General features: G+C 39.1%; 1 protein-coding gene across 1 annotated transcript in view; it reads right to left on the reverse strand.

The window, feature by feature from the left end:
- Window positions 1-23,015, reverse strand: part of KIF13A (kinesin family member 13A) — a 217,546-nt gene that overhangs the window by 68,750 nt on the left and 125,781 nt on the right. The window contains 5 exon segments of the mRNA XM_089918385.1: window positions 2,493-2,605; window positions 3,289-3,423; window positions 11,054-11,141; window positions 13,847-14,027; window positions 14,889-14,981. Coding sequence (XP_089774511.1) covers window positions 2,493-2,605; window positions 3,289-3,423; window positions 11,054-11,141; window positions 13,847-14,027; window positions 14,889-14,981 — 610 coding nt within the window.

Consider the following 23,015-nt stretch of genomic DNA (forward strand, 5'->3'; position numbering starts at 1 on the left):
TCACCTGCTCGAGAAAATCCCCCCACCTCCTTTTGCTTTTTCGGATAAAGTAACTTACTGTATCTTAACCTATGTGCTCCTCGAGGGCAGCAATCATGCTGTAACAAGTAACCAGAGACACAGTGGCCTAAAACAACACAACTGTATCATCTTACAGTTCTGGAGGCCAGAAGTCCAGAATGTGCTTCCCTGAGCTAAAACCAAGGTGCCCGACAGTGCTACGTGCCTTCGGGAGGCTCGAGGGGAGAACCGTTTCCTCGCCTTTTCCAGGTGCCCACGTCTCTCGGCCCGTGGCCCCTTCCTCCGTCCTCACGCGAGCAATGGACTGTGAGGTCTTTCTCACCCACGTCACCCTGACGCTGGCTCTGCCACTTCCTTCTTTCACTTATAAGGAACTTTCTGATTAGACCCACCCGAATCATCTTCTCATCTCAAAATCTTTAACTTAATCACATCTGCAAAATCCCTTTGTGAGGTAAAATATGCATATGTTTTGGGAATTAGGACCCGGACTTATTTGGAGGACAGGCAAGCAATATTCTGTCTACAACAATATCTAAGTTCCTCTTGCATCCCCACATCCAAGGCAGTGCCAGACACATAGCAGAGGCTTAATAAACGTCTGCTCAGCTTTTATTCATACTACTTAAATATCTCCAACCTCATCTTTAAACAGAGAAAAAGATACATATAATGAACCTCACATGAAATAATGCATATGAAAGTGCTCCCAAAACTAAAAAGAACCATAAAAATGTAGATATCTCACAGACTAGTAGTAAGGAATACATACATCCATTTGTGAAAAAGCCAGTATATAACTAAGGAAAGATGATAGGAAGCTAAGAGAATGCCATTCAATCCATTAAGTCATAATGGAAAAGAGCCAGTAGCTGGAGGACCTAAATTATGTTATCAAGTGGCCTTCAGGTAGTCCAGTTTGAGACACTACATAATTTAGTGTCCAAATTGAAGGGGGCACTATTAATATTTCCTCTGGGACAGAAGTATCAATCAGGACTCTTTCCAGCAAACAGAACACTTGGTCACCCCACTTACAGCAGTGGGGTGAGCCTGGGCTCTCGAGCCAAACTGCCTACAACCAAATCTAAGATCACGCTTAGAGTTTTGTGACCCTGGATATATTCCAGTGCTCTCTGCCTTGGTTTCCTCATCTGTAAAATGGGTATAATAGACCCATCTCACGATGCTGATGTGAGTCATTACATATAGAGCATTCAGAACAGTGCCTGGCATATAGTAAGAGGTTAAAAGAAACTAGTGATTGGCCAGCCATACTCAAAATTTCCATAAATTCACAGCACAGAATTCCCAGTGGCTTCCCACAAGTGTAGACACAGGCAAAGGGCTGGCATGGCTTAGCACCAGTAAACAAATGTCTAGGAGGGGTGACACTCTTTTCTTTGGTACCTGCATCCTCACACCCTCATTTCTGCTTCCCCGTCCTGGTTCTTGCACTCATTTTGGAATGCAGAGCTGTATGCCCGCCTGGGCTCCTATAATGCTTTGTCATGAAATAGAGTAAAGTCCTTTGTTATTAGAGCAGGAGACAGAATGACTGGAAGTTAACCCCGTAAAGCAGCAGTCTGTGCAGTAAGCACAGCTCTGTCCATCTGATAGAGGGGGTGATATTTCACTGCTAATTTTAAACTTTTGTAAAATTACAATGTGCCGGTACCATTTTGAAATGCAAGCTGCACAAACATGTTCCTGAATATATTACCTCTTGTCACCTTCTGTCCTAAACAAAACCCCAAGTTATTATGTCTCAACAGAAAAATTCAAGTACAAACTAAGCTACTTTCTACTCACGCTGTTTATACAGCTTATAAAAATAATAGCTACGACCATTAATCTTTATTCAGTGTATACTACGTGCCAGGCTTTGTTCTAAGCACATTATGGGCATTCACTGTGCCTTTGCTGTACCCTCTGAGTGAAATGCCTTCATCTCCTCGGCCACCGGGCCAACTCCTACACACCCTGCACCTCGGCTCTCCTCCAGCCTTCACCACATCCCTGGGCATGCTGCAGGCACTCAGGCAGAGAGTGAGATTTCAGGACGGCAGTTCGTCAATAAATGTTACTTTTTGGGGGGAGATATTGATGTTTAAACCGTATTAGCCTTACAAAGGGATTCGAAGCAGATTTTCTCTTCAGAATAAGCTCCTCGAGTTAAATTTAAGATATGATTTGATTGCAACTTGTTGCAACTTGTGTTCACCTAAGACGATATTATACAGTGATGCGCTGGGTGTTTGTACAATGTTTGAGGCATTTTACTAAACCTCATGCATCTCAATAGAGGCAGGTGAATGTTCTTCTTCAACCCAGTTCATTAAAGCTACACAGACTCTGAACCATCTGTGATCAGAGCCATCTGACCCCTGGTAATGCGACAAGTCCCCCAGGCACACGAGAAGCTGGGTGGGGTGTTCCAGTTTAACGCGGGAGTTGCACCAGCCTCTTACTTGTTAATGTTGCTGCCTTCTTTCAGTCGCTCTCCCGCGGCTCCCGTTTTAGACACTCTCTCGCTACCCGCCAGGTCCACCAAGCTGACCTTGCTCACTTTCTCTCCCGAATTCTAGTCGTGAGAAACGAGAGACACGACACACATGAGTGCAGAAACCACACAGACATCTACATATATCTCAGCACCACAACGAAAGCCATCCCGCTACAACAAGGCATACTCCTCAAGAAGATCCTAAATTGTAAGAAGAGCTCTTGGTCTAGCAGTTTCACGGGCAAAATTTAGGTTGGCGTAGCAGTGTGGCATTTTGTTTTGTAGTTGGGAAGCAAGTGCACTGGGCTTTCCAGAATACAGTCAGAAAGCTGGAGCTTTTATGCACCTATGAGAACATACCAGGACATGAGGATTCCTCCGTATTCAGGTCAAATCCTTCTTTTTTTGAAAAAGCTTTCTTTAGGCTAAATGTTGCGGCGGTTTCCTCTTTAATATCCCTTAATGACTATGAAGTAAACCCAGTTGTTTTTAGGGGAATTTCAGTATGAAAGGATACATAGTAAAAGCTGTACGGTGACATCATCACGTTCTTTAGGGAGTTTATACAAGGAATCCAATTTTTAAAAAAATGTTATATATAAAGTAAGACCTAACAAATTAAATGATGTAAGCAAAGTAGCTCATCTAGTAAGTAGAAGAGCTGGCCTAAAGTTCTCAGGAACTGAATCCAGTCATGAAACAGTTCACTCATGAAGGTAGAGCTCTTTCACTGCTACCGAAGGTTCTACCCGATCCCTCACCCCAGACTGTAGGTCATACAGCGTCTGTGTGATGATGATGTTGAACACAGCATGGGAGCGGCTACTTTCTTCATTCATGTTGGTCGCAGCTACCGTCCGAGACTTATTTCCCTCAGACATCAATGACTCGATATCCTGGAGAAAAAGCAGAGGGAGAATATTAGAAGCAAAAAACCCAAGAACAGCATCCTGCCCATCAAGCGTATGTGTTAATTAAGACGCATCTGTCACCACCCTTCCATATAAACCTCCTGCTTCTCCTCCACAGAGCCTGTTTCGAGCTTCCACTCCCTCAGTGCTTTCTAGTGGATGAAATGTCTCCCCCATTCTTTCTATTTATTTTTAAAAATTTCTATTGGAGTATAGTTGGATTTACAATGTTGTGTTAGTTTTTGCTGTACCGAAAAGTGATTCGGTTATACATATACATACATCTGCTCATTTTTTAGGTTCTTTCCCCATAGAGGTCATTACAGAGTATTGAGTAGAATTCCCTGTGCTCAACAGAGGTTTTATTTTACTTTATTTTTTTAATAGATCTTTATTGGAGTATAATTGCTTCACAATACTGTGTTAGTTTCTATTGCACAACAAAGCAAATCATCCATATGCATACACATGTCCCCATATCCCCTCCCTCTTGAGCCTCCCTCCCATCCTCCCTATCCCACCTGCTACGTCATCGCAGAGGACCGAGCAGATCTCCCTGTGCTATGCGGCTGCTTCCCACCAGCCAACTATTTTACATTCGGTAGTGTATATACATCGATGCTACTCTCACTTCACCCCAGCTTTGCCCTCCCACCCTATGTACTCAAGTCCATTTTCTAGGTCTACTTCTTTATTCCTGCCCTGCAACTAGGTTCATCACTACCAGTTTTTTGTTTTCTTTTTTTAATTCCATATATATGCATTAGCATACGGTATTTGCTTTTCTCTTTCTGACTTACTTCACTCTGTAGGACAGATTCTAGGGCCATCCACCTCACTACAGATAACTACAGTTTTCGTTTCTTTTTATGGCTGAGTAATATTCCATTGTATATATGTGCCACATCTTCTTTATCCGTTCATCTGTCGATGGACACTTAGCTTGCTTCCATGTCCTGGCTACTGTAAATAGAGCTGCAATGAACATTGTAGTACATGTCTCTTTTTGAATTGTGGTTTTCTCAGGGTATATGTCCAGTAGTGGGATGGCTGGGTCATATGGTAATTCTATTTTTAGTTTTTTAAGGAAGCTCCATACCGTTTTCCATAGTGGTTGTATCAATTTACATTCCCACCAACAGTGCAGGAGGGTTCCCTTTTCACCACACCCTTTCCAGCATTTACTGTTTCTGGATTTTTTGATAATGGCCATTCTGAGTGGTGTGAGGTGATACCTCATTGTAGTTTTGATTTGCATTTCTCTAATAATTAGTGCTGCTGAGCATCTTTTCATGTGCCTCTTGGCCATATGTATGTCTTCCTTGGTGAAATGTCTATTTAGGTCTTCTGCCCATTTTTAAACTGGATTGTTTGTTTTTTTGATATTGAGCTCCAAGAGCTGTTTGTATATTTTGTAGACTAATCTGTTGTCTATTGTTTCATTTGCAAATATACGCTCCCATTCTGAGGGCTGTCTTTCTGCCTTGTTTATGGTTTCCTTTGTTGTGCAAAAGCATTTAAGTTTAATTAAGTCCCATTTGTTTTTGTTTTTATTTCCATTACTCTAGGAAGTGGGTCACAAAAGATCTTGCTGTGGTTTATGTCAAAGAGTGTTTTCTTATGTTTTCTTCTAAGAGTTTTATAGTGTCTGATCTTACATTTAAGTCTTTAATCCATTTGGAGCTTATTTTTCTGTATGGTGTTAGGTAGTGTTCTAAATTCATTCTTTTACATGCAACGGTAGTTTTCCCAGCACCACTTATTGAAGAGGCTGTCTTTTCTCCATTGTATGTTCTTGCCTCCTTTGTCATAAAATTAAGTGCCCATATGTGCATGGGTTTACCTCTGGGCATTCTATCCTGCACCATTGATCTATATTTCTGTTTCTGTGCCAGTACAATACTGTCTTGATTACTGTAGCTTTGTGGTATAATCTGAAGTCAGGGAGCCTGATTCCTCCAATTCCATTTTTCTTTCTCAAGTTTGCTTTGGCTATTCGGGGTCTTTTGTGTTTCCATACGAATTGTAAAATTTTTTGTTCTAATTCTGTGAAGAATGCTATTGGTAGTTTGATAGGGATTGCACTGAATCTGTAGATTGCTTTGGGTAGTACAGTCATTTCCACAATATTGATTCTTCTAACCCAAGAACATGGTATATTTCTCCATCTGTTTATATCATCTTTGATTCCTTTCATCAGTGTTTTATAGTTTTCTGAGTATAAGCCTTTCGCCTCCTTAAGCAGGTTTATTCCTAAGTATTTTATTCTTTTTGTTGCAATGGTAAATGAGAGTGTTTCCTTAATTTCTCTGATTTTTTGTTGTTGGTGTATAGGAATGCCAGAGATTTCTGTGCATTAATTTTGTATCCTGCAACCTTACCAAATTCATTGATTAGTTCTAGTAGTTTTCTGGTGGCACCTTTAGGATTTTCTATGTATACTATTGTGTCATTGGCAGTGACAGTTTTACTTCTTCTTTTCCAATTTGTATTCCTTTTCTTTTTCTTCTCTGACTGCTGAGGCTAGGACTTCCAAACTATGTTGAATAAGAGTGGTGAGAGTGGACATCCTTGTCTTGTTCCTGATCTTAGTGGAAATGCTTTCAGTTTTTCACCATTGAGTATGATATTTGCTGTGGGTTTGTCATATATGGCCTTTACTATGTTGAGGGAGGTTCCCTCTATGCCCATTTTCTGGAGAGTTTTTATCATAAACGGGTGTTGAATTTTGTCAGAAGCTTTTTCTGCATCTACTGAGATGATCATATGGTTTTCATTCCTTAACTTGTTAATGTGTTGTATTGATTTGTGTATACTGTACAATCCTTGAATCCCTGGGATAAATCCCAGTTGATCATGGTTTATGATCCTTTTAATGTGCTGTTGGATTCTGTTTGCTAGTATTTTGTTCAGGATTTTTGCATCTATGTTCATCAGTGATACTGGTCTATAATTTTCTTTTTTTGTGACATCTTTTTCTGGTTTTAGTATCAGGGTGATAGTGGCTTTGTAGAATGAATTTGGAAGGGTTTCTCCCTCTGCAATTTTTTGGAAGAGTTTGAGAAGGACTGGTGTTAGCCCTTCTCTAAATGTTTGACAGAATTTGCCTGTGAAGCCATCTGGTCCTGGACTTTTGATTGTTGGAAGATTTTTAATTACAGTTTCAATTTAATTACTTGTGATAGGTCTGTTTGTATTTTCTAATTCTTACTGGTTCAGTCTTGGAAAATTGTACCTTTCCAAGACTTTGTCCATTTCTTTGTGGTTGTCCATTTTATTGGCATATAGTTGTTTGTAGCAGTCTCTTATCATCCTCTGTATTTCTGCAGTGTCAGTTGTGATTTCTCCCTTTTCATGTCTAATGTTATTGATTTGCGTCCTCTCCCTTTTTTTCTTAATGAGTCTGGCTAAGGGTTTATCAATTTTGTTTATCTTCTCAAAGAACCAGCTTTTAGTTTTATTGATCTTTGCTATTGTTTTCTTCGTTTCTGTTTCATTTAATTCTGCTCTGATCTTCATGATTTCTTTCCTTCTACTGACTTTGGGTTTCTTTGTTCTTCTTTCTCTAGTTGTTTTAAGTGTAGGGTTAGATTGCTTATTTGAGATTTTTCTTATTTCTTGAGGTGAAACTGTATTGCTCTAAACCTCCCTCTTAGAACTGCTTTTGCTGCATCCCATAGGTTTTGGGTTGGCGTGTTTTCATTGTCATTTGTTTCTATGAACTTTTTACTTTCTTCTTTGATTTCTTCAGTAATCTCTTGGTTATTTAGTAGTGCACTGTTTAGCCTCCATGTATTTGTGTTTCTTACAGTTTTTTTCCTTTAATCGATTTCCAATCTCATAGCATTGTGGTCGGAAAAGATGCCTGATACGATTTCAATTTTCTTAAATTTTCCGAGGCTTGATTTGTGACCCAAGATGTGATCTATCCTGGAGAATGTTCCATGTGCACTTTAGAAGAAAGTGTATTCTACCACTTTTGGGTGGAATGTTCTATAAACATCAATTAGATCTGGTCTATTGTGTTGTTTAAAGCTTGTGTTTCTTTATTTTCTGTTTGGATGATCTGTCCGTTGGTGTAAGTGGAGTGTTAAAAGTCCCCTTCTATTATTGTGTTACTGTCAATTTCTCCTTTCATGGTTGTTAGCATTTGCCTTATGTATTGAGGTGCTCCTATGTTGGGTGCATAAACATTTATAACTGTTATATCTTCTTCTTGGATTGATCCTTTGATTATTATGTAGTGTCCCTCCTTACCTCTTGTAACAGTCTTTATTTTAAAGTCTACTTTATCTGATATGAGTATTGCTACTCCAGTTTTCTTCTGATTTCCATTTGCATGGAATATCCTTTTCCATCCCTTCACTTTCAGTCTATATGCGTCCCTAGGTCTAAAGTGGGTCTTTTGCAGACAGCATATATATGGGTCTTGTTTTTGTATCCATTCAGCCAGTCTGTGTCTTTTGGTTGGGGTATTTAATCCATTTACCTTCAATGTTATTATCAGTACCATGCTCCTATTACCATTTTCCTATTACCATTTTCTTAATTGTTTTGGGTTTGTTTTTGTGGGTCTTTTTCTTCTCTTGTGTTTCCTGCTTAGAGAAGTTTCTTTAACATTTGTTGTAAAGCTGGTGTGGTGGTGTTGAATTCTCTTAGCTTTTGCTTGTCTGAAAAGTTTTTGACTTCTCCATCAAATCTGAATGAGATCCTTGCTGGGCAGAGTAATCTTGGTTGTAGGTTCTTCCCTTTCATCCCTCTAAGTATATCCTGCCACTCCCTTCTGGTCTGGAGAGTTTCCACTGAAATATCAGCTGGAACCTTATGAGGAGTCCTTTGTACGTTATTTTTTGTTTTTCCCTTGCTGCTTTTAATATTTTTTCTTTGAATTTAATTTTTGTTAGTTTGATTAATATGTGTCTTGGTGTTTTTCCTAGGGTTTATCCTATATGGGACTCTCTGTGTTTCCTGGACTTGGGTGACTATTTCCTTTCCCATGCTAGGGAAGTTTTCAACTATAATCTCTTCAAATATTTTCTCAGTCCCTTTCTTTTTCTCTTCTTCTTCTGGGATCCCTGTAATTCAAATGTTGCTGCGTCTAGTGTTGTCCTAGAGTTCTCTGAGAGTGTCTTCAATTCTTTTCATTCTTTTTTCTTTATTCTGCTCCTCGGCAGTTATTTCCACCATTTTGTCTTCCAGGTCACTTATTCGTTCTTCTACCTCAGGTATTCTGTTATTGATTCCTTCTAGTGTATTTTTCATTTCAGTTATTGTGTTGTTTATCTCTGTTTGTTTGGTCTTTAGTTCTTCTAGATCTTTGTTAAACATTTCTTGTATTTTCTCAATCTGTGCCTCCATTTTATTTCCAAGATTCTGGATCATCTTTACTATCATTACTCTGAAGTCTTTTTCAGGTAGATTGCATATTTTCTCTTCATTTATTTGGTCTTGTAGGTTTTTACCTTGCTTCTTCATCTGTGACATATTTTTTTGCCATCTCATTTTGGTTTTGTTCTTTCTTTATATGAGTGGGATTGTGTTCTTGTCTTACTGGTTGTTTGGCCTGAGGCTTCCAACACTGGAGTTTGTAGGCTATTGGGTAGAGCTGAGTCTTGGTACTGAGATGAGGAACTCCATGAGACCTCACTCCAATGAATATTCTCTGGGGTCTGGGGTTCTCTGTTAGTCCAGTGGTTTGGATTTGGAGCTCCCACCACAGGAGCTTTGGCCTGAACCCAGGCTTGTGAACCAAGATCCCGCAAGCCACCTAGGGCGGCAAAAAAAAAGGGGGGCGGCGGGGGGGGGGAGGAAGGCCTTGGCTGTGGAGGGTGGGGCCTAAGCAAGGGCAAGGTTTGGGTGGTGGGTGGGGCCAATGCTCAGGACCCACAGGGCTGGAAAAGGCCCTGGGAGCTGGCGGGGGTGGGGGTGGGGCTTAGGCTCAAGGAACAGAAGGGTCCCAGGTATGCCCCCCACCCCTGGTCTCAGAGGGCAGGGGACCTCACCTGGGAGCCCAGCAGGCTCCCTGTGCCCGAGTGGGAGGGGCAATCGCCCTCCACTCCTCTCCCACTCCTCCTGGATGGCTCCTCCTGCCTGCCTCTCCTGATCTCCCCAGCCTCATGGGTGCCGATCCTGTCTGGCCTCCACTTCTCCTCCCCCCTCAGTCCTCCTACATCCTACTGGTTCACTTTGGGGTTCCTCTCATCTCCTTGTGCGTCAGAGTCCCCCACCAGTGGCACACAGGCACCCAAGTTGTGGGGAGACGCTAACTCCGCATCTTCCCACACCACCACCTTGACTCCGCCGCTCCCCCATTCTTTCCATCCTGCAATCGTCTTCTTCCTCTGTTAAGTACCTATTTTTCCCTTTGCAAGTTACTAAGGAGAAAAGAGCTAATATTTATTGAGCATTCCAGATACTCAATAACGGTAGTTACCTTGTTTTATTCTAACTCTCCTGCAAAGCTCTCTACTGCTTGATTATTTGCCTCCCTCCTCCAACACCGTGGCTCTCCCAGGACAGGAAACTTTCCTTCTTCGTCTCTGTACACCTGCTTTAGGACACCCAGAACCTATGGCTCTTAAACAATTTTTGATGAATGAACTTTATAAAATAAGTATTTTCCTGATTTTACACACAAGGACACTGAAGTTCATGGAGGTCAAATAACTCTTCCCACACCTAATAAGAGGCAGAGCTGAATGCAAATCACAAATTCCCCAGCTCTTACTAATGAGTAACAGGAGGAGACAGACATTGATCCTTATAACGCTGAGCTACGAGCCAGGCACCTTAGCAGAAGTGCTGACTTAGCACCTTCATGCCAGAGGGGTCTTCATTCATTTCAGGATCTCAGTGTTTTCAAAGTAATGACTGCACTTTATTTCTGACCTAAGCAATAATAGAACTGTCTATGTTTAAATGGCTGGAGAGAGTTATCTCACAGATTAATTTTAGTCCTACTGAGTCTGAAATGATGCAAAGACAAACACAACACATAGATGGCACTTCTAAGTGGAAGGATATATTTGCTCATTCATTTATTTATCAGTATTCTTCAGCAATAGACAGCAGTTTCTTTTATGGGATTTCCAAAGTAATGACAATAAAAATAGGGACAAAACATAGAGCCAGGACATGAGAAGGCATAAAAGTCAAGGAGTAGGAAAAGGAAACGGGTCAATGGAGGAAGGATCGATTCAGAAAAATAGAAGAACCCGAAGAGTGAAAAGTAATGGAAACTAAGGCAGGAGACCTGTCAAAGAGAAAGGGTTGAAATAACTACCAAATACTGTTTACATTTGTCCAGATTTGTCCAGAAGGACGTCACTGGAAACTTCAGGGAGAACTGTTTCAGCAGAGTGCTCTTAGTGAAAATATTCAGCAATCTCAAAACACTGGGCCTCCCAACAATACTGCAAACCCCTCACAACCAAGCAGGCTGAAGAGTGTGACTAAAGCCCTTTCCTTCTGTTTGGGGTGGTTAATACTGGGTTTCTGAGACCATGAACGGCATCAATATGCTATAAAGCGTTCACGTAAAAATATATTCAACATTACCTATATACTTCAATTTACTGTCCGTTTTTAAATGACTTTTTTTTTTAATGGCACTTACCTCAAAACTAGTGACAGCCAGTTGGGATAAACCATCTACATACGGTCCCAAAACTTTATGCTCTCGAACTTTAAGAGACTGTCTACTCCTTTGAGAGAAAGGAAAAAGGAATGAATGAGTCAGACCCAACTTGAGCTTTTCTTTCTAAAAAGAAAGTACTTTTAAAAGTACTCAGAAACTAAGATTGCAATTTCAAAGGAATTTTTTTTTTAACAATCAAAAAGTATTCTAAAAGCTATTTTATTTGGATTAGCAAAACAGCATTCCTTATGAGGAATGTCTTTTAAACTCTGATTTCTATTTAAAGTAACGTACTATTTAAAAAATTCTATCTCTACTCCCAAACTAAACAGCCAGTACACAGAATACTACGTTAGGCCAACTTGCTTTAGTAGATGAACTTCAATTTCATGTGGGAGGAGGGAAAAAAAGGAAATGAAGCAAAGAACATGCCAGAATTGAATTTAACCTTCAGGCTATTCTATAAATAAGCATATTCTCAGTAAGTAATGTCTTAAGGTTTTGAGCAATATTAAAGTGTTTTAATTTACCTTTTCAGATCAGCAGCATTGATTTAAGCTGCTTCTGTGCTGACCATTTTATACAGAAAGTAATGTTATAGTATAGTAGCTGTTTGTAGTTACTGATATTTATCCTCTATTTAGAATTGGCTCTGCTGGTGAAGACTTTAGGGCTCTTTTGAATTTTTAAATGGCAATCCTGGTTTGGGACCCATGTGAAGAGCTTATCAATAGATAATTGAGATGAAAAGCAAAGCTATAATATATATTATAGCCATATTGTATACGTCACCTTTTTCATCAAATACTAATCAATCACTTTTCAAATCAAGAGTCAATGCTTGGCATCACTCAAGTGTGGAAAAAAGAAACTAAGAATGAGCACTTCCCGAAGTCTCGACATTGTTCCCTAAGAACCTCTCAGTTATCTCACTTAATCTTAATCTCACAATTCCACAAAGTAGGTTTTACTAACGTTATTTTAAGGATGAAGAATGCAATGTGACAACAAGCAATTCTGCCGTACTCTAAACAAGGGCAGACCAAGTGCACAGTTTCAAGAGAGCTGCTTTGATGCCCAAGGATTCAGAACTCGGCTCAGTCTGTTTGCACAACCAGAGATTCTTTAATGCTATTCATGAGCAAGAAAAAATAAATCTAGCACAATATCAAGTGCTTCTGATGGTGTCTAACATCTGGGATTCTTGTACACTGCTGGTGGGAGTGTAAACTGGTACAACCGTTTCGGAAAACAGGTCTGCAGTACCAAAGTGGAAGATGCTGTAGCTTCTGACCCACAATTCCACTTCTGGATGTATTCCCTAGAAACTCCTGCATTTGTACACCAGGAGGAATGTACAAGAATGCTCAGAGCAGCACAGTAGTGGTAAAAAGTGGAAACCACACAAATGACAGGAGACAGAATAAATAAATTATGGTATAATTATACAGTGGAATACTAAAGAGCAGTAAAAATCAATAAGTTATTGCTTCATATATCAGAACGAATGAATCACTGAGGGGAAAAGTAGCAAGTCACCGAAGGACACATGTATTATGACGCCACTTACACACAGTTAAAAATTGTGCAAAATTATGTGTAAACTCTTAAAGAGGAGGAAGATAATGAGAAATATAAAACTCGTAATAGTAAAAAAAAAAAAAAAATTCGTAATAGTAGGAATGGTAGGAGTTGAAACAGTATCAAAGAGGAGCACACAGGTAGCTTCAAAAATATCAGTCATGTTCCATTTATTAAGCCAAACGGTGAGTAGGACAGTCATTGATTTTATTATTCTTTAAACCTTACATATATTGTAAACGTTCTTTCATATGCATTAAACAGTTAATAACTAAAACTATTTCTGATGATTGGGTCACTTCCTTTCCATCCATAATTTTTATCTTATGCCTCTAATTATACCCTTGATTATACAGCTGCTAAAAACATTTAAAAATATTTTCATCATGTTATATAAAAAATCCAGGATATTGAATTGTATTTAGAGAAGAACCTAAACACGCATACCACACATCCACCCCATAGATTTGAAACACAGGATCAAAATGCACCAAAGCGTTAACAGCAGTTATTTCTGAGTGATGGAATTATAGGTCATTTTTATTTCTTCTTACATTTACCTACTTTCTAAATTTTTATATATATATTATTTTTAAATCAATAAAAATTTTAATTAATAAAAAGGTAAATGGCCCTCTCCTTCCTCTATGAAACAAACTCATCTGGTTTTTATCACCTAGTTTTTTAAAAATACAGATGCCTGGGTTTCTCCCTGGGTCTACTGAATCATAAGCGCTAGAGCGGGGGCTCAGGCCAGTGTATCCTTAAAAAGCCTCCCAAGTGATTCCAGTGTACATCCCTGGAAAAGAATGACTTGCTTAGGCTGGGTCATTTGAAACCTTCAACCACTTTGCCTCCAATTTAGAGGTGCTACTTTCCAACATAAATGGAAGGACCAATGTGTCATTTTAAACTCAATTTTTATGAATAAACCATAGTGACAAAAATAACAAAATAGTAAAAACATCCTTTTAAATGGCATATGTAAGCAACTTTATACAGGAATATAGGATAAACTATGAATACTAGATATGCCAACAGGCTTTGAGAAGCTGACGATTTCTCAGTAAATGAACTGAAACTAGAGTACCAACCAAGGGCACAAATACATATGCTCACCTGCAACTTTAACTTCAGGATCACTTAAAATTATTACCCCTACTACAAGGTTAATTTCAACCACTAACTTACCCTTTGGGGTCTAAAAGATCCCGAACTTTCTCATTATAAATTTCCATATAGGATACTTCAACTTTAAAGGTCTGTGACTCATTTTGCTCCAGAGAGATCCTTTGAAATAAAGCACAGCAGAGCCTTGGAATGAGGCCCCGCTGCTCAGCATTGCCCATCATGGAGAAGGATTTTCCTGAGCCTGGAGAAGGGCAAGCAGAAAGAAAGGAGGACGGAAGAGGAAGCAAATTGTAATGCTTCAACTACACAAGTGTTTCATACACGGCAGCCAAGGTCACACAGCAGAAGCGGACAATTTGGCCCCCAATGGCCAGCCCCTTGGACACCAAGGCTACTATTCTTTCTATTATACTCACGGCCTCCAGTTTGACTTTCACTGTGAGACCCAGAGGGCACCTCTCTTACAGATGGATACGTACAAATGTAAGCACTACAAATATGTAATCTTTAAAAGTACACATGGTAAATATCAAATATCACCATCAAGTAACATTAACAGTATTTTACCCACAAAATATCAATATTTCACATTTGTGAAAGTGCTTTGATATATATTCCCCTAATTGTCCTGTGATGTGACAATAGGCAGTATTGTTATGATTTATTGATTTATTCCAACTTTATAATTGAAATGATGGTGACTCAGAGGGCTAATGGCTGAGCCACTAGCCTGTTTTTGTTTAATATCCTGGTGAAGTCCTCTAGATGATACTAAGAGGGCGATACTAAGAGTTTTTCTACAGTTTTTCACTATAACATTTATACTGAGAAACTGGTAATTATTTTCTTAGTTCAAATACAGGTTAAAACTATAATTTAGGAAAATGACACTTAATAGTTTAAAACTAGCTTTGCTCATTAACACTAAAATTACTCAGTTACCACAACTGTCAAACCTTCAAAATGAAGATTACTTTTGATCATCTAATTCAGCCAAACCCGTGAAGTCAGAAGCGTTTTTCTATGGTTTCCCAAAGTGTTTTCTATATCTATGTTTTAAGAAATGCACATTTAATATCACTGACTGTAAGTGGCTACTTACCTGTCTGTCCATATGCAAAAATGCAAGCATTATACCCCTGAAAGGCTTTCTCAAGAATTCCTTCCCCAAGGCACTTGAAAACCACTTCTTGACCTAAAAAACAAAACAAACAAAAAAACTAAAAAGACTGATTTTTCTTGACATATTTGTAGTAATAACCGAGCCCCAGTCATTAACACATTCTCTCAATCCAAAAAGATGTTAAGTGTATTGCATATCTACTATGTGTAGGGCTGTGGATTAAAGAACTTATTGTATACAATTTTGCTTATCTACTCTTCTACACTATAGCTCAGTACCTGGATCCGTTTATGATTCTACCGACTGTTTCCCTCTAAGACATTTCTCTAGGCATTCAAGTTTCCTGTCCATTGTCTGTGGGCCATATGGAAGCATCATTTGAATTTGGTTTAGTCTCTTTTCCTGAGTTAGTATGAAAGTGTCATTCAACACAAATTGTCTTATCTCCCCATCTGGATTCTGAGCTTCCGATGAGCAGGAACCTCATCATCCACATCTTGGTATGTGTGTGCACTTCTGCCCCTAGCACGGTGCTAAGTCCGTGCCAGATGCTGAGCAACTGTTCACCGCTGGTGGAGGGGATGTGCTGAGCACAGGCACCTCTCACCTGTGTTCCCAGCGGGGATTTGGGGACAGGTTCCCGTCTGTGAGCCTGTCTACAGCTCACTGTGGCTCTTGGGGGAGTTCTGTCATGTACCATCTATACTACAGTAGTGCCCAGCTAAAGATTAAGGTGTGAAAATCTTTTTAAACACTTAACGAGGCATTTACTACCCTTTGAAATTGGTGCCTTTCTAACATTCAGTCCCCACCATTAAGACAATTAAAGTGATTTTCTCCTTCCTCTGTGCAGAAACTACTGCTTTAAGTACCTCTTTCCTCTACTGGAATGAGAAGCCCCTGACTGATGTCAGACTATAATCTGTTTACCTTTGTAAGCCTAGTGCCTAGTACAAAATGCTTAATAAATGTTTGTCCAAGAATGAGTCAGTTTAATTTTTTTTTTTTTTTCGGTATGCGGGCCTCTCACTGCTGTGGCCTCTCCCGTTGCGGAGCACAGGCTCCGGACGCGTAGGCTCAGCGGCCATGGCTCACGGGCCCAGCCGCTCCGCGGCATGTGGGATCTTCCCGGACCGGGACACGAACTCATGTCCCCTGCATCGGCAGGCGGACCCCCAACCACTGCGCCACCAGGGAAGCCCCAGTTTAATCTTTTTATCCAAATGACAATTCCTTTTACGTTTGGAAATAAAGCAATAGAACATAAGCTTTTGGGTATATGTTTTTCTTTGATGCATCTGATTTTAGCAGTCTCTTGTTATATTATGACATATCATGGTTGCAGAATGGGACTCTTAAAAGTGTAAACATGAAACAAATAATAATATTTCCGGGCTTCCCTGGTGGCGCAGTGGTTAAGAATCCGCCTGCCAATGCAGGAGACAAGGGTTCGAGCCCTGGTCCGGGAAGATCCCACATGCCGCAGAGCAACTAAGCCCGTGTACCACAACTACTGAGCCCGCACTCTAGAGCCCACGAGCCACAACTACTGAGTCCATGTGCCACAACTACTGAAGCCCGTGCACCTAGAGCCTGTGCTCCGCAAGAGAAGCCACCGCAATGAGAGGCCTGTGTACCGCAACAAAGAGTAGCCCCTGCTCACCGCAACTGAAAAGAAAGCCCAGGCTCAGCAATGAAGACCCAACACAGCCAAAAATAAATTAATTAATCAATTTAATTTAAAAGAAAAAATATTTCCAATCATTAGGTTGGCAAAAGAAAAAACCTTGACAGTATCAAATATAGCTGGATTGAAGAAATAGGTATTTTCATAAGCTGCTGGTGGGAGAATAAACAAATGCAGCCGTTCCAAGGAAAACCTCACAGCACCAAGAAAAAGGAATATGCCCAGGCTCTCTGACCCACTGTGAGGCATCTGCCCTAGAGACTCACTCCCACAAGAGACCCCTGTAAAAGGATGTTCATGGCAGCATTATTTATAATACTGAAAGCTGGAATCAAGTTAAATGCCCATTAGTAAGGGAGTAGATAAGTAAAATGTATTTTATATGATGGAATATTACACACCATGTCTAAAAAAACAAGCAAATCTATGTGTGTAAACAATGTACAATTCAGAAACATTGTTGATTGAGTTCAAAAACAAAGTCATGTTCAGACTGACATATAATGTAAAAATTTATGTCAAATAGTATGTGTAATATATCTATGTGTGTTAAAGTAAAAAAAAAAGAAAAAACTGGATCAGAAGAAAATATACCAAATTTATATAACATTATTTCTCAACTATGGACTTCTACCGAAGAGGCATTTAAAACATGTTAGTGAAATATGTGGATTTTTTTAGAAGGGTATAACTGTAAGAGGCTTCCTAAAAATACGGTTTGTTGTGAAGACTACCTAAAGATGTGTGTGTATGTGCACACACACATAAACTCGGAGGATAATAAAGTATTGTCAAAATTCTTATCCACTGAAGACACACTTTCAAAAATGCTTTTATGTGGTGGGAATGTAAATTGGTACAGCCACTGTGGAGAACAGTACGGAGGTTCCTCAAAAAAACTAAAAACAGAACTACCATATGACCCAGCAATCCCACTCCTGGGCATATACCCAGAGAAACCATAATTCGAAAAGATGCATCACAATGTTCACTACAGCACTATTTACAATAGCCAGGACATGGAAGCAACCTAAGTGTCTATCAACAGAAGAATGGATAAAGAAGATGTGGTTCATATATACAATGGAATATTACTCAGCCATAAAAAAGAACAAAATAATGCCACTTGCAGCAACATGGATGGACCTAGAGATTGTCATACTGAGTGAAGTAAGTCAGATGCAGAAAGACAAATATCATGATTATCACTTATATGTGGAATCTAAAAAAGGGGGTATAAATGAACTTATTTACAAAACAGAAGCAGAGTCACAGATGTAGAAAACGAACTTATGGTTACCAGGGGATAAAGGGGGGGTGAGGGATAAATAGGGAGATTGGAACTGACATATACACACTACAATATATAAAATAGATAACTAATAGAACCTGTTGTATAGCACAGGGAACTCTACTCAATACTCTGTAGTAACCTATATGGGAAAGGAATCTGAAAAAGAATAGATATATGTATATGTATAATGGAATCACTTTGCTGTACACCTGAAACTAATACAACATTGTAAATCAACTATAGTCCAATAAAAAGATGCTTTTATGTTATAGTTAAGTATGATAGAGTCTTGTGCTAAGAAAATATCTGACCCATCCTGTTGCTGATCTTTGATACACATCGATATTCTTTTCTCACGTGTTTTCTCAAAGGACCTTCCTTATTCCACGTGTATTCCCAAGGCCTATGCCAAAACACAGGCTTAAATCTGGACCTAAGCCCTGTAGTGCAGAAGATGGGGAATTAAACACAGCCTGTGCTCAGGCTTGTGAGAATTGATGGTGGTCCTCAGCCAGGACCCAAGTGCCATCAAAGGCATTGAAAAAACACCACTTTCTTGGCACAAACAGATAAATGGAGCAATCTCGTTTGATCTTCCACACTGGTTAACCAGCCCCCATAAAGGGAGTAGGGTGAGGATGGGGACAAGATGCTTTAAGACTTGGCTAGGTCCAACATCCTGACTGTAATTCATGATTTTGATTCATATTTAGTAACTTGGAAAAAAGCAAGAGCTTGAGTTGATGAAAGGACTCAACTGCAGAGAAGCACTGTGGTCAAAGAGCTTTTCACCCTGGCTTCACAGAGCCTGAAGTCATTAACCAATCAAGGATTTGTATCTGTTCTTTTATCAGGTAGTGAAATGGATTACTTTCTGGTTTCTGCTTCTGATGCTGAGTAGGCTGGAATTATGAGGAATTATTTTCTCAATGTTTTTGCAAGGGCAAATCACAAGTCTTCTTTTTCCTTAGTAGGAATCATCTTTTAAAACCAAAGATCATTAACTGAAAAAAACAAGAATGAATGCTATAGAGCTACGTGAAATAGGTTTATGATGTGTCAGGTGAAAAAACCAACACCACCACCAGCCAGGGTGTGTATACTAAAATTGCACTAAAAACAAAAAATGATCAAAGAATGCTCCAGCATATAAAAAATACAAGAATGAATTTCAGCTTGGCCTGTTTCCAAATTACTGCAGATACTAAATAGGATACGAATTAACCTATTTAACTTGTATACTTTTATTATTTATGCTGCTAAGAAGAAAAAAAGTATTTTTTTGTCAACTGCCCTGTTTGCAGTGCACTTTCCGTATTCTATACTGCTGAATCCTTGCAATGCCTTGATATGGACTGTGATCAATAAGGAGATGGGGGTGGTGGTGAGGGCAGCACTCTGAAAGAGTAAGTCATTTGCCCAAGATGGGGCCACCAGCGAGTGGCAGGGCCTGTGGGTGTTGACTCCCAGATGGACTGAGGCCCATCCATAATCAGTGATTCAGGCTTCATGACACTGGGAATCAGTTATTCCCACCTCTGGTCTCTGTGGTATGTTTTTTTTTTTTTTAAAACAAACTCCCAGAACTCAACACACTGCAGTATTTTTTTTTTTTTCCCATGTCTGTCTCTACCACTGAATTGTGAACTCCTTTGAAAACAGGAGCTGTTGCATCTTAGCAGAGTACCTGGCACACAGTACACACTCTTATTTACTGAATTGCTCTGGTGACACTACTGTTTTTAGACTAATGTGTATTTAATTGGGCGTCCCTTTCCTCATTAGTGATGACGGAGGCATCAAAATATTGTTGGTTGAACTTAAAAAGTTAATTGTAGGGTTTACACTTTGGATAAAGTATGGCTGTTTTTGAAATTCTAATGAGCCCCTCAAGATTACAATAGTCTTTGTTAAATAAGGCCCTGGGGTGTGAACAGACGTGTCAACATAATATGTAACAACTAATCGAATAACTTTGATAAAAATTACAGATTACACTTTTACTGACATCCAGTTACCTCCTAGACATTGAAACAAAATATATATGACTGAAAAAAATAAACCAGTCTCTTTGATTTCCACTAAATGTACAAATATGCTTTCCAAAAAGTCAACTTCTTTTAGTTAGATATTTACGGTTACATTTGACAGACAGAATATAATTGAGATTTACTGTATTTAATAAAAGTTTTAGTTATAACTAGGAAAGGAAAACATTCTGGGAAACACAAAATGGAATATGAAAAAGTAGAAGACAATTACACTGTGTTTCTGGAAAGAATTTTTCTCCTTTCCATCCTTAAATAGCTATCCCAAAACACAATTTATAAAAGGGAAAATACAAAGAATTATATTGTAAAGTTCATGTATTTTTACAAATCTAAGCAAGACTGGATTCTAGAGAGAATGGAATCCATTTTGTCTACGACTTCATGTCTCAAGGGAAATTTATTATCTTTTAAGAAATAATGAATACTTTCCCACCTCTACAAAGATTCATCAACATTAACATTTTTAATAGCTCTGCTTAATTTCCACTGTATACTTAACATGCAATTTATTAACTGATACAACCTATTATAGATACTTAGATTATTTCCTTTTTCTTTTTTTCTGCAATATTTATTCTTACACATTTATCTTTGTACACTTTTCTATTGACTTTACTAGGCAAAACTCCAAAAAAAATCAAATCACTAACTCTCCTAGCAATGCATGAATCTTTTTTCTACACCTTCAACAACACTGGCTATTATCATTCTTCCTGGCTTTGACTAACAGAAAAAAAAAAAAAAGCCTTTTGTTTTGTTAAATTTAAATTTTCCTTTCCTTAGGTTATTGTCCATTTGTATTTACTCTTCAGTAAACTATTTGGGTGCTATGTTTATTTTTATAAATCAATTGGTTTAGTAATTGATTAAGTATTAATTTTAAAATATCCATCATATATTAAGGATATTAACCTTTGGTCTATTATATATTGTACATATTTTTCCCCAATCTGTCATTTACCTTTCAGTCTTATGTTGTTCTTTGTCATACAAAAGCTTTTGGTCTTTCATATTCAAATCTCTCATCTTTTCCTTTATGATTTTCATCTATATGGTGTATGTTATGCTTCCAAAATCATTCTGGATTATTATTACCCCAAATTACATAGTTATTCACCCATATTTTCTTCTAGTTTTGTTTTTGGTTTTTCCAGTTTTATATCCAAATCTGAATTCTACTTATCAGCTATGTAATCTTGGGCAAGATCTCCTTCACTAGTAAAACAGGAATAATAGTTGCTCTCTTACTGGGTTGCTGGTATGATTAGATAAGGCAGTACAGTAAAGCACTTGCCATAGTGCGTGGCCATTAAAAGTCTAGAATATATTTTAGCTAATATCCATAATTAATACCATCTCTTAAATCTTTAATCAACTATAATTAATTTTGGTGCAGAAAAGGAGGTAATCATCTAATTATTTTTCCTTCAATAGTTCCTCTATCTTTGCAACAATTCTGTGACGCAATCCAATTTTAAAGATAAAAGATACTTACTCTTAGAAAAAAAAAATGAAAGGAATCATTTATTGCTATTTCTCTAGCACCTCTAGTGGTCCCACCTTTAAAATTCCACTGACCAAATGTAATGGTGGTATACTCACACGTGACAGAAAGAAGGGTGTGTGTGAATGTGTGTGTATGTGTAGGGGGGTCATGATGAGGAGAGGAAGAAGGAACAGTATCATTAATTATTATCTGGGCCAGAATACGTCAACCCATGTTGTCCAGTGGAGGAAAAATATTTACCATTTTTTTATAACATTAAGATATCTCAGAAAGGTAGAGGGAAAAAAACAACTAAATAAATCATATCAATAAAACTGAATGCAAACAGACTCTATAGAGCTCCCCTTATTTTTTTATTCTGGTGCCTTTGTAGCTCTATGAATCCCTGGCTGGGGTTGTACTTAATCAATTCTTTGGTTTGCTGACTTTTAGCCACCACTGGTAAAACAAATGATTATTTGAAAGAAGTGAAGACTGTCAACCAAAGCCTAAAAATGCCCTGTAGGCTCTATACGGTCTTCTGTCCTCCTCAGCATAACCAGTTTTCCATGAAACATGAACAGTGGCTACACGTCACTCTGTGATGGACAGAAAATATTAACCATCAAAGACCCTTATACAGTCTATTAAGGACAGTCTGGTTTATCCAAAAGACTGAAGGTGTTTTTGTTTGTTTATTTGTTTCTTTTTACTTTGTTCCTTTTTATTTTTTAAACACAGCAGTCCCTTTTTTCGGCATAGAAAAAAAGCAATTTGTCAACTGCTTTTAGAAGCTTAGTTCACACACACACACACACACACACACACACACACAAAGAGCTATTTATGCTGGAGAGTGGGAATCAGGGGATCCATAAAAGATGCACTATCCCTATCCTAAATGTTTCCCGACTCCAGTTCACACTCAAATGGGACCAAGTGCCACTTGTCTAGGGAAACACGTACCAGCCCAGAAGGGAAACGGAAGGGCAAGTTCAGAAGTCCTGAGGGAAGCAAGAGGACCTATGAGAATCTGTTTCTATCCCAGACAAACCACACAAAGGCACAACACAGTCCAACCCAAGAGCCTGTGACTTTTCCGCAGGACCCCTGCCAGAGGGGAGATGGCCACTCTACAGAAGTCAGCTCCACGTGCCTGGCACGGGGAATCCAAAGCGTCTCACTTGTTCATAACCATGACCAAGATGCCAATTTCCTCTGTGGGGTTTATGATTAGACTCCTATAGCTGTGTGGACAAGTCTTAAAACCCAGGCATGCCCAAAGCAACCACAACACAATGTCAGAACAGTAGAGAAGGTTCCTGTATGGAATTTCTGCAAGCAAAGTCACAGACCTGACCCGCCCAACCCTGAGTCACACATGATACAGCTCTCTGAAAAGCTAACACCCTGAGTCTCCACACTTGTGCGTAACCTGTCCCTCCTGGGAAGAGCAGCAATGGCCTCAAAGCTACCAGGCGTGTGCACTGGGAGCTCAGTAACCAAGGTAATTCTCTCGCTGCAGCAGGGCTCTGATAGCAAAGCACAGAAGAGAAACTAGGGATGGGAGGGAAAGTGCATATCATGC

This window comes from Delphinapterus leucas, chromosome 10 (genome assembly GCF_059928025.1).
Source record: "Delphinapterus leucas isolate spDelLeu-1000000601 "Yukka" chromosome 10, BTC_Dleu_Yukka2, whole genome shotgun sequence".
NCBI lineage: Eukaryota > Metazoa > Chordata > Mammalia > Artiodactyla > Monodontidae > Delphinapterus > Delphinapterus leucas.